Source organism: Rattus norvegicus, chromosome 4 (genome assembly GCF_021556685.1).
Source record: "Rattus norvegicus strain SHRSP/BbbUtx chromosome 4, alternate assembly SHRSP_T2T, whole genome shotgun sequence".
NCBI classification, from domain to species: Eukaryota; Metazoa; Chordata; class Mammalia; order Rodentia; family Muridae; genus Rattus; species Rattus norvegicus.
In genome coordinates this window covers 53,410,330-53,423,400 of record NC_141537.1, presented here as the reverse complement: position 1 = coordinate 53,423,400, position 13,071 = coordinate 53,410,330, and the positions used below count along the sequence as shown (strand labels likewise).

The 13,071-nt window shown below is 36.9% G+C and overlaps 1 protein-coding gene across 1 annotated transcript in view; it reads left to right on the top strand.

Moving 5' to 3' along the window:
- The window catches only part of Slc13a1 (solute carrier family 13 member 1), a 77,879-nt gene that overhangs the window by 44,301 nt on the left and 20,507 nt on the right, over positions 1 to 13,071 (top strand). The window contains 2 exon segments of the mRNA NM_031651.2: positions 2,807 to 2,958; positions 12,145 to 12,264. Of these exon segments, the coding sequence (NP_113839.1) occupies positions 2,807 to 2,958; positions 12,145 to 12,264 (272 nt within the window).

Sequence of the window (13,071 nt, the reverse complement as noted above, 5' to 3'; positions counted from 1 at the left end):
TCCTCATAATTCCTATATTAGCAATCAGCTATGCTTTACTCATTGCTCTCAGGCAACTGGTTAACTTCAGCATCCCGTATGATGAAATGACAATAATCCTCAGTTATGAGGTTCGTGTATACTAAGACAGGAAAAATGTGTGTCTCTCATTCTACATCTAAAACATTCTACTAAATCTTTGAGTGATGTGATCAGTTAGTTTATAGATGTACTTATTGTGAGATTTGAATTAACTCTAAATCCTTCCACCTGTTTACATGTGTGTCATAATGCTCACACTAGCACTTCTTTATGTAGAAAAAGACTACGATATCTCAGTTTAAAATTATTTTTATTACAGGCCTAACAATGAATTTTAATCATTACATTTACATATGCAAATATTTGTAGGTCATCTTTCATATAAAATCTATATTTTTTAAATATATAACCTTTAATGTCAATGGAGAACTATGTATAAGTTACATTTTCAAAAATCTACAACTACAGCTTAGTAATGCCCAAATTATACATTGGTTTTTGGATTATTGAATATCTTTTATAATAAACATATTTAATACATAGGCCATAAGTTTCAGGAATCTTTTAGGTCCACTCATGAGATTTTTAATGAAGTTTGTCATATTTTACGTACCTTTCAAGGTAACTTTTTAATAGAAAAAAAGGTCACATGGAAAATACAAACCATTTTCATGTAGAGAATATAAGACAAATAGAGTTTCTCCATTTTTTTTCTATTGGGTAAAGAGCAGATACTTATAGGGGCTGACCTTTATATTAATTAAAAAGTAAAAGGTAAATTATAGTCCATAGCACTGAACCCTGCCATGCTAAATGCCATTTCCACATCTATGTTGACTTTTAGAGAGCAGTCATTTTTTTTATCATGATTTTGTGAAAAGGCCTTACACTGCCAACATCACAGACAGCAGGTTTATCTGTACGGAATACCAAGGCCCCCTACTGTGCTATGTGAGTGGGAGTATATGTTGTTGCAGCCATTATATAAAGTAATATAAAGGTAATTTAGGTTAGCTATAGAACTAACCTATGATTCATCAATACTTCCAGACATGTATCAAAAGAAATGCAAGCAAGCTTACAGATAATGACTAGTTCCCAGTATTCATTGAAATACTACCACAACTGTAAATATACATGGATAAATGTATTTTTTAGTGTGTTTTGATTACCATGACAGCTGGTAGATCTTTTTTTAGCAATTCTTGGCTATTTCAGGTATGTTTCATACACCTTAGTTTAAAAATGATCCATATGTATTAAAATACATATGACTATAATACAATAAAAGATATCAATTACTAATATAGTTCCTAGATTTGTTTGGACTATAACATGTAGAATGATTGGAAAACATCAACTACTTATCCACAGAGACTCTGAGATATTACAAGATCGATCCAAGCCAGAGGTAATATTGACTTAGACCAACATGACATGATGGTATTGAATATGGAGGAATCTAAGCACATTCACAGTGCTTTATGTAAAAAGAAATCAACAAAATTGTGCAGAAGAAAGTACTTTAGGGAGGACCAATAGTACAGAGCAAGGGCCACAGTTCTGAACTTTAGAGCAAGACAATTATCATTCTTATGCACTGACACTGGATACTTCATTTAACCTCTCTTCTCCTGTCTTCCTCTGTGCCCTGGTATCTTGGTATAATACTGCCCACCGCACTATGGTATAAAATTTACACGGATAAATGTAGTTAAGGAAATGTGAGCCGTTTCATCATGGAACAGTTGAGTTGAGCACAAGCAGTCAAGCAAAGTTGGATGTGAGCAGTTCTTCAAGCTCCTGCTCTTGTGACTTTCCTGCCGCGATAGACTGTAACTTGAAATTGTAAGCTAAGTAAACCCTTTCTCTGCATCTGTAGATTGTATCACGATATTTTTTTCACAAAAACAAGACATATGTTTTGGGTAGAATAGAGAGACAGAACAAGACAGAAGCATTAAATTAAAGCACTAAATAAGTACTTCAGAATAACATGATAAAAAAGTATAGAGAAAAGGAATGCCCAACTTACATGATCCAGTGTGTGTGTGTGTGTGTGTGTGTGTGTGTGTGTGTGCGTGCGCGCGCATTCACATGTGTACATACATGCAGGCTATTTTGGAGCAGAAAGTGAGAAACAAGGGTTCTGAGTCCATCTCTCAATGCTATGAATCATGAAGATGTAAATATTTGGTTTCTAGAGTGATATCTTACAAATATCAACCGTCAAAGGGCCAAGGTAAGGAAAAGCTCCCAAAGATGTTAAAGAACTTATTGACCATGTACCATCAAAAATACCACAAAATTACAGAAAGCATTGGAAGTTCTGAAAAGAGGGAAGAGATAAAGGAAAGATTAGATCAAGCTTTAAAGAATAACTAAAATTGTGTTTGTGAAATATTTCAGTATTTTACTTACATGTTTATTATATTGTCCTATTCCTATAGCTAAGAATGTATTATTTATTAGTTAACCTAGGATTCAATAATAAAATACCACCAAAAACTCATTTACAACAATTAAATCTAGTATCAAGGTCTGGCAGGGACTACCTTTGTGCGTTTTCAGTTGGTGTAGAGGAATCCTAATGTCTTCTTAATATCTCCTCTTAAAGGAGCTTTGATCTCACTTCATGTCATTAACTCTAATTACCCTCCTTCCAAAGTTCTGTCTTCAGACGCCATCATGTATATGAAATAGAATAGCTAGGACACATTCATTACAGAAAGAGTGTTATGACTACAAGTAGAACGATCCTCACAAGGTCTTTTCTTATTTACAGAACACAGTCACAGGAGCAAAGTATCGGTCAAAGAAGGACCACATGATGTGTAAGCTCATGTGTTTATGTATTGCTTACTCTTCAACCATTGGTGGACTGACGACAATCACTGGTACCTCCACCAACCTGATCTTCTCCGAGCATTTCAACACGTAAGTAAATTCAGATTGGTGATTCAACAAGCAGACAGCAAACAAACCATGGACGTAATTCTTACCTGACTCATCAAATTCAGAGACTGAACCGTTATGCAGGATTAACTTTGTTTCCTATCAGGATTTCTCTAGATTTAGAAATCTACCTTTGGATTGACGATGACTATGTAGGATCTGGTAAATTAACATGTATTTGAGAATCCATTCCCTGGCTAAGCAAAGCTAAGCTAAGCTAAGATCATGGTTCTGTAAAAAGGCCTTACTCTGCTAGTATCAGAGACTGCATGCTTATGTGATAGAATGGAGCAGCATGCCTGTCTGAGCCTCTTACCAGAAAGGGAGTAAGTTTCTCATTGCAACCAATTCAATAATGTGATCATCAGCTGAAATGCAAATGCACTGTTGCGTGAGGTGATTTACGTAGCTTGGATGCTGAGCATTTGAACTGTGGTGAACTGTGAACATGGGTATTCGTTGGAAGACGCTGAGGCTGGCAATACCAAAAAGAAAAAAAACTGAAGAATTAAGTAGCTACCAGAGATACAAGCATTAGACTACCCTACTTATATGAGAATGAATGACTGAAAGTTTATGATTGTGATACCAGACCATTACAAACCTTGAGGAACCTCCAGTTTCAACCCTGGTAGTGTTTTACTTGAATTTAGATTACTTAAATACTATAGTTTATAGTTAAGTACTATAACTAAATTTAGTTAAATTTAAATTAGTTTAGTTATAAAACTTAACTAAAATTAATTCCTCCAAGATGTGATTTTTTGTATGTAAAACAATAACATTTTGTAAACATACTATGAGAATTAAGTGTGTAAATAATGCTAATATATTTTGCACTGTGTAAAACTATTAAAGCAACAGTTAGAAATACATGTTTTTCTTTGAGAGCTCAGAAGTAAGGTCTACTTCAAATACTAGAAATACATTATATACTTATCAGAATGCTAGGCAGAAGAGTGGCCTTTAAGAAGCCCAAGAAGAGGAGGCAGGCTTTACCCATAAAAGGTAGGGTTCAGAAACAGAGGATTACAGTCTAAAGAGCAAAGTCCTAGGCTTTATTGGCCTTATCAAATAATTTGTAAGACGTTTTGCATACATAACTTCTCCAACAAATGCAAGGATAAGAATGCCAATCCCCATTCTACCAAGAGTAGCATCTTGTATACTAAGACCAATGATGTAGAAGTTTAGGCTCAAAACTGAAGACATTCATGTATATTTAATGTTTCTGTGAATATACATCCATCATGCATTCGTTTTAATTTATATGTCTAGTGTAAAGATAAATTTATATTATTTTTATATGTTTTCAAACAGTATATTTTAATCACGTTTTATCCCAGTTCTCAACTTTTCCCCATTTCCCCATTCTCTCTCTCTTTCTCTCTCTCTCTCTCTCTCTCTCTCTCTCTCTCTCTCTCTCTCTCACACACACACACACACACACACACACACACAAACACAAAACACAAAAATTAAAATCAAATCAAAAAATAGAAAGACAAAAAATACCAAAAGAAAATACAAAGACTTTTTTTAAAAGTACATTTTCTGGTGGTTAACTCCACCTGGACTTACTCTCTGCCCTGAAATGTAGTTGATTTACCCAGTAACACTCCATTGGAGAAAACTGATTTTCCTTTTCGCAGCCAAGTATCAGTTTTAAATAGCTTCTTGGTTAGGGGTGAGGTTTGTATGGACTTCCACTCTTCAGCAGTACTTCATAGATCTAAACAATCACTTAGGAAGAACTATTTGGAAGATATTTGATGCATAACTGGAGGACTTCTGGGGCTATTTTCCACAAATAGCTAAATTAAGAACTGGAAATGCATCCGAATCTTTTCTGCCAGCTACATTTGTGCCTTTGATCAGGAAAAGAGATTCTGCATCTCAACCAGCTCTTCGGTAGCTTATTCCTAAGGCTGAGGCCCAATTTAAAGGGTTTACCACTGTTGGTGTCAGAGAGCAGCTGCTATGTACAGAGTGGTTAGACCATTCTAATGAAATCTCTTTACAGTTGAGTCCATGCTGAGCTTGCCCCTGCTCTTTGTGTTCCTGTGTAGTGTATGAACCAGGTTTTAATTTTTTTTATTATTTAATCTTTCTCTTGATACTTTGCTTGCATTACTCTACTTTAATAGAGTATTTAAATAGAGCATTTTAACAACTTAAATAAATGTTTAAATAATTATTTTTCATGAACCTAATGTCTCTAATCATAAAATTTGACTAAAGTTTCCTTTAAATTCTTCAACTACTTAAAATATAACTAGAAATTTTGGGTTTTCCCCCAAAATGTTGTCTTTACACTAATAAGTATATGGAAACCTTAATTAAAATAAAGTCAGATTCACCATTTGATAGAAAATATTGTTATAAAATAAAACAGATAGGTAGGTTTTTTATGAATACATCTTTGCAAAATACCGGTTCATAAACCTATAGTGGGGAATATTCATTCGATTTCATTGGGAAAATATCAGAAGCTTAAAGTCCTGCAATATATATCCTTTTTACCCATTTTTAGAGCTGGAGAGATATTCTGCTTTATTTAAGAACTCACTAAGAGAGTGCAACTTTTTCTTCTTGATACCACTTGCCATTGTTTTGAGCAGTAATAAATTTGCGATGATCTTGCCTTCCAATGCTAAAGGCTACAAGAAACTTGAATAACAGTAACTTCTGCCATTGATATTCAAAGCAAGGTGCCATCTTCCAAGTGCAGTATTGAAAGAAAAAAAATTGCATAAATTACTTAGAAGTCCTTTTCAGCTGTTTACCTATTTATCTTCTACAAACTATCATCTGTTTCCCCATAAGTCCATATATAATTTGTATAGATAGGTTGAGTGGTGATGATAATAATAGGACATCATCATAACAGAAACACTGCAAAGCTTGGTCTTCATGTGGGTCTGCTAACAATTGGAGTTGGGACTGTCTCTGACTAGGACTCTGTTGCCTGCCTTTGAACCCCTTTCCCCTAGCTGGGCTGCCTTGTTTGGCCTCAGTGTAAAAGAATGAACTTAGTCCTGATGAGACTTGATGTGCCAGGGAGGGTTGGGACCCAGCAGGGGCAGGGTTTCTCTGAGGAGAAGGAGAGGGGGAGGGGGAGAAGTGAGTCTGGGAGTAGAGGAGGGAGGGGACTGCGATCAGGATGTAAAATGTATGAATAAATAAATTAATAAAGGAATACTGCAAAAATAGCCTTAATTAAAAAGTTACCTCCACAGACACTGAAGGTGTGTCCTTCAGTACTGGAGTCATATGCTACAGGAAATTTACTAGAGAAAACTTGTCATTATTCAGAAAGATTTTAGAGGTAAACACTATGTACAGTAATGAAATTAGTGCAAATAACTCAAATCAAATGGAGTAATGTCTGCAACCTACTTTTAAAGAACTGGAGTCGTCCCTTTTCTTCCCCTCAGCTTAGAGTGGCGGCGTGCACCCAGATTGACATTCTAAGAATCTGGGGTAAGAAACCAATTAGAAGTGCATTACTCATGCACTGAGAAATGATGAAAGGCTACTCCTGAGATGACGGTGTTTAAATCCAAGACATCACATCGTACAGCCAGAAGGTCATTATAATTAGTCGTGAGAGTTTCAAGTTAACGAGGCTTTAAAGCAATTCCGGCGATGTGTGGCTAGAGAGTGGTGCTGTGAGCTTCTTGGCGAGAAAAAGCATATCCCTTGGAGAAATTAACTTAATCTGGTCAGATTTACGTGGCCTACTGAGTACCTATCCACAAGGAGACTGGTAGCAGGCTTCGTAAGTATGTGCTTTCTTGGAGATAATTATGCCAAATAGCATATCTATAAGGGCAGAAATTAAATTCTTGAGCATGGAAATAATTACAAAGGAAGAAAAAGTTGAAAAGAATATAGATATGAATGTACTTCCAGGAAATACTGTTAGTGAGGAAGGTAAAGAAAGTTAGCTGAAGAAGGAGGAGACGCAGAAGCGTGGTGTTCTAAAAGCAAAGTGAAGTCCACCTTCAGAATCATAGGTGGGACATGGGAAGCTGAAGTGACAGAAGAGGTAAGAAGATGGCCAAGAAGGCCCATGATTCTCCTTGCTGTTTTAGAAGAGGGTAGGTTCAACATTGCAGCTGATGGTGGGCACAGGTCAGATTGAGCAGAGTCGAGTAAGTTCAAAGTAGGGAGAGAAAGGCAGAAAGCTGAAGTTACTCAAGTTTGAAAAAGAAGAAGAAGAAGAAGAAGAAGAAGAAGAAGAAGAAGAAGAAGAAGAAGAAGAAGAAGAAGAAGAAGAAGAAGAAGAAGAAGAAGAAGAAGAAATAAATTTTGGTCTGACCAAAACACAGGAAATTCTTTTAGAACAAATGTAAGATGTCAGTCTGGTTTTAACCCTTGAAAGAAACAGAAACTCTTGGAAAAGGGACGTTGAGGGGAATGGTAAGGAGGAGAGAGCTACTAGACGAGCACTGGACGTACACAGTGTCCATAAAGTACAGAAAGTTCTTGGGACTTATCTTAACGATGGGGTAATCTTCATCAGGTTAAACGTGTGAAAGGAAATGTATTGTTGAGAACAGTTGCTATTTTCATAGTAGTAGTAGTAGTAGTAGAAGTAGGAGGAGGAGGAGGAGGAGGAGGAAGAGGAGGAGGAGTGCAAACTCATATTCATTTTTTCACCAAGTAAATATGAGTTTGCACTCATATAGCAGTCAAAAAGGAGCTATTGAGTTTAAGAGTGGAATGCTGAATGATTATAAAAATATATTATTCAGGCTTTAAGTTTTAGCTGTAAAATTGTGGGCATAGAAAGCAGCATGGAGGAAAGGCTTATTGTCAAGATCATCTTAGTCATTTTTTCTAATTGTATATCCAATCGTTGCAGCAGTCAGCTTATCTATATGGGATAGGCTACAAAAATCTCAGAGAACATATAAACTTTTAGATAGTACCCAACCACATATGTAGCATTTGCTGCTCCACATATACAGTACTGAATTTGTAAAGTAGTCATAGTCACTGTAAGATATTTACAATATCAATCAAAAATTAGAAGAACTATAACACATTGCAGTGAAGGTTATATAAACAGCTACTTTCTTTTAAGAAATAAGACATATATGGGTACTCAGATTATGATTGATTGCTGACAGATGTCCTGCAGAAAACAAAACTGTGGCCAAGGGGCGGTCTGCTGTCCTATGGTTCCACAGACCAAGGGATGGTAAAAGAAATGTGTTTCTATTTGTCTTGGGTTCAAAGCTTACCTGGCTACCTTATTGTCTTTGCTAATCAGAGATGAAGCAAGTAAGAAGTTCCTTTCAATACAATACTAACTCACTAACAACTACCAGAGAAGAAATATGGGGACCAGCAAAATGCCTAAGCAGGTTAACTTGCTTGCAACCAAGCCTGGCGATTGGGCGTTATCTTTGGTACCCATGAGATAGGTGAAAGCCAGTTGCTGTAGGTTGTTCTATGACCTCCATATATGCTCTGTGGCATGGCCATATTATATACATGTACACATACATACACACGCACACGTGCACACATGCACATGTACGGACACATGCACATGAACCCCTCCTATATAAATACATATTTTTTTAAATTTAAGAAATGTGCACATCCCAGAATTCGAATCAAGTCCAAAGTATATCATTTTGTCATGCCATAACTTCTTTGCGTCAGGGGTTCTGTTTGTTTGTTTGTTTGTTGTTGTTTGTTTTTTACCTAAATAGGGGAAATGCATAACGCATGACCGTAAAGCTTCCGTGCGTGTGCGGCTTTCCGTAGAGTCTGGAGATGGCGACACTGTCAGCAGCTCTGCTTTGTCCCTACCTTGCTCATTCTTATTTCTCTGAGAGTCTCACACACTTTATTTTGGTCATACTCGTCACACTCCTTCCCACAACGCTCCCCATATCTATATGCCGTTTTCTCGCCCACCTCTTCAGTTTTATCTAGCAGTTTGTGTTAGCTACCCAAACACTCTTGGACTCAAGCCTTCCCCTGGAGCACGGTGGACTTATCAGGAACTCGCTCCCCGGGGAAAACTGACCTTGCTCTCCCAGCAGTTGACAACTTCTGATCGCTCCCCAGCTAGGAGTGAGAATTCATGTCCGCCCACCTCTTCATGCTGGGATTTAGTCTGGTTTGGACTTGCACGGGTCTTGTACATGCTGTCACGCTGCTGTGCGTTCATATGCTCTGCCTTGTTCTGGCTGCTGGAAACCATGCCTGACGAATGAAAACAAAAAGCAGTCAACATTTTCAAACTTTTTTTTTTAAAGTATCTCTCCGTGTCCTCAAATCCAAAGCCGAGAAGTTTCTTTGTCTCGCCCAGTTGAAGAAGTTGTTAATCAAATGGATTATAATAAAAAAGGATTATAATCGGGCTAGACACCAAGTCATTATGACTGTTAATGAGCCAAATCTGTGAAAAGGCTGTAGATTTCCATAGCTGCATCATTTCTTTTGAGGAGGTTTCTGTGCATTTTTTTTAACTTGAATTAAAGTTATTCATCTTGTTTGTAGTTTGTCATAAGAACTTCAATAACAGTGATATATTTTCCACTATCAACATTTGGATATAGATAGATAGATAGATAGATAGATAGATAGATAGATAGATAGATAGATAGATAGATAGATATAGATATGGATATATGGATATATAGATAGATATATAGATATATAGATATATAGATATATGCTTTAGGTCCAAAAATGCCTCAGTTTTACATGAGAAAAAGTCGTAACTGTTTTAAATGTCTTTAAAAATATAAATACTAATATTCTAGTCTATAGATGTTTTGTGATATACACAGAATTTTCCATTTTTAGCTGGGACCTGTAGTTTAACTCACAGTGATTTAGTGATAAAGCAGTTTTGTTTTAAATGAAAACTTCTCCTGGGTTGAAAATCGCACTTGACTACATAATCTATGACCTTGAATAATACACGTAGCCCCTAAGACTCAGTTCTTCCCCTGTGAAATAGAAGCATAACGCCCTGCTCAGGGGATTTCATTAGAACTGAAAAATTCTTAGCCTACCTGCTGCTGCTTCTACTTTTTCCTGACCTCTTAATATAAGACGAGCCTGTGGTTCAGCTTTACATCTAGATCGCCGTTTCTTCCTAAACTGATCACACCTCCCCAGCCTAAAATCCCACGTATACACTAATTGCTTGCCATCTTATGTCTGAGACTCTGTCCCTTCCTTTGAGCTCTAGACTCGTGTATATAGAGGTCTATCAAATAGGACGACTCGGGACACTAAAGGACATGTCAGATCATTCTGAATGTGCTCCCCTCATGATCTGTTCCTCAGCTAACCTGTCCCTCAGACTTCACCATCTTAATGTATGTCACATTTTCTCCATACCTATAGATAGATCTCTGGTGCTCATGGATTGGTATTGTAAAAAATGGCCACCTTGCCAAAAGCAATGTTCATTTAATTCTTACAAAAATTGTGATGCAACTATTCACAGAATTTTTTAAAGTCTTAAGATTCATTTGGAACCACAAAAGGCCCCACACCTACCAAGCAATCCTGAACAACAAAAACATCGCTGGAGGTACTGTGGTGCCTGACCGCAGGCTAGACTTCAGAGGCACAGGCATAAAAACAGCGTGGTGCTGGCTCTGACACAGTCACGCTTGTCAGTGGAAAACAACTGAGGATCCAGAATAAGTCTACACATCCACAACTGCCTGATTCTTCATAAAGGCACCAAAAATATACATTAGATAAAATACAAACTCTTTAAAGGTTCTTTGAAATCAAATGTATAGTTATATCTTTTCCTCCTTTTTCTTTTCCTTTCTTCAAACTTTCACAAATACCCCCTCAAATTCTTTGTTTCTATTTCTTTACTTATATATATATATTCATATTTTATATTATATAAACTAATTCCTAAATATATAATGCAACCTGCTCAGTTCATGTAATGTTTCTTGTATGCATATTATTTCAGGGATGACCATGTGTTGGGTGAACAATTGGGGGCTCTTCCCTTGGAAAGATTATTTTTAGTGACATACCTTGGAGGTATTGAGTAAGTCGCTAATTGGACTTGAGGTCTATTCAACGAGAGAAATCACGCCTTGTAGCTAACTACTCAGGGCTAGTGAAGTGATGGGTCTTGGAGAAGAACCTACAGTGACCATCTTAATTCCTAACTGTATTCTAAGTATTAATCCTTATACCCACAAATGAGACAGCACTTTTGTGCATATATATATGTATATATATATATACACATGTATAGTTAGATTCCCAACTCATATTATCACATCTAAAAAAATAATCAAAGCCAATTATTTTTCAAATTTCCTGATGTTCCTCTAAAATTATAAAATTACTTTGATATGCTAATCTATTTAGTATTTAGAATATATTTTAAAGTAATGAGTGTAAGGTCACCACAAAAAGGCGTTTATTATCTGAGTATATTTAATTGCTGATGTTTTGTTATTGTGTTAATTTTTAAGTAAAATAACTTGGAGATAAAGAAAAAAAATCAGAAGTCTTACACAGAATGTTTTACTATTTCATCTGGTCCAGAGTTATTTCATTAAACTGAGCCCAAAGCTAGATCCATTGGTTTCTGATATACCCAGAATGGTACAATGCTTTTGGTAAACGAAACCTAAAACTAGCCGGAGGAGAAGGTCTGAGCCAAGTCAAAATTATTCATAAATATTAGGTTGCCAGATACCAATGGGGAACGGTGACCAACCGTGAGTTCTTCCCACTGCCATCTGTTCCCAACCCAGCTGATTGGTCTTTGCTCATTCATAGCCTGATTATTTGAAGCAGAACAGCAAAACACACACCTTCATGCACATATATTTTGTATTTAACAGATATGAGCTACAGTGATAGGCGTTTCCCACAAGTACTTCATTAGAGCTTGATTTAAAAGGACAACAATTAAAACATAGCCCTCTTATTTTTGTGGGTATAGTAAAATTATGTGGTTACAGATTGAGGGCAGGAGAATTAAAAAGGAAATGTGTGTTGGTATTTATACTGTAATTGCACTCCAAGACAACCATCTCTGCCAAAAGCATGACAAAAGGGTGCACTGCTGTTCTTTGCCTCATGACTATCCGCAAAGACTCCATGTGTCTCTTCTCCCTAACATGGCTTCCTATTTTCATATAGACGCTACCCTGATTGTCGCTGCCTCAACTTTGGATCTTGGTTTTTGTTTTCCTTCCCGGTCGCTGTTATTCTTCTACTTTTGTCTTGGATTTGGCTTCAATGGCTTTTCTTAGGATTCAAGTAAGTACACATTTTATTTTAATATGATAAAGGTATCTATTTGTCCCATGCTCTTACCTCTATATCCAGATATAGAGAATATTTATAATCTCCCCTATGCTATACACACTGCTTTTCCACATTTTTTATGCTCAAAAAATTAGCATATTTGAACACATTTTTAGGATAGGCTGGAATAATTTAAACATTGGCATTGGTGGAGTCTATAAAATACAGGTCCAAGTGGTTTCCTTTTGAGTCTTAAACCAATGCTATAGTAACTCTCAGAAAGGCATAAGGAACTGGCTATGTTGTGGTCCCAATCCAGCTATCACAGTAGAGTGTGAGAAGCCATGCCCCTGTGCCTCTTAGGATGGATGTTCTTAGATTATCAAGTTACTTTCAATCGTTAACCTGCAGGGTTTCCCTGTTTCACGCAAGCTCCAAACTCGATAACACCTTCAAAATATAAAGTAAAATAGAGGTCTGAAAAGTTTCTCTGTGAAAAGATGTTGAACTAATAATTGGGAGAAGAGAGGTAGCTTTGTTTTATTGCTGTGAAGAGACACCATGACCAAGGCAACTGCTATTGAAACAAGCATTTAATTGAGGGCTTGCTTACGGTTTCAAAGTTTAGTCCTTTATCAACATGGTAGAGAGCATAACAGCACACAGAGAGAAGTAGCTGCGAACTACATCCTGATCTGTAGAGAGAGAGGGGAGAGAGATGGGAGGGAGAGGGAGAGGGAGAGGGAGAGGGAGAGGGAGAGGGAGAGGGAGGGGGAGGGGGAGAGGGGAGAGGGAGGGAGGGAGAGAGAGAGGGAGGGG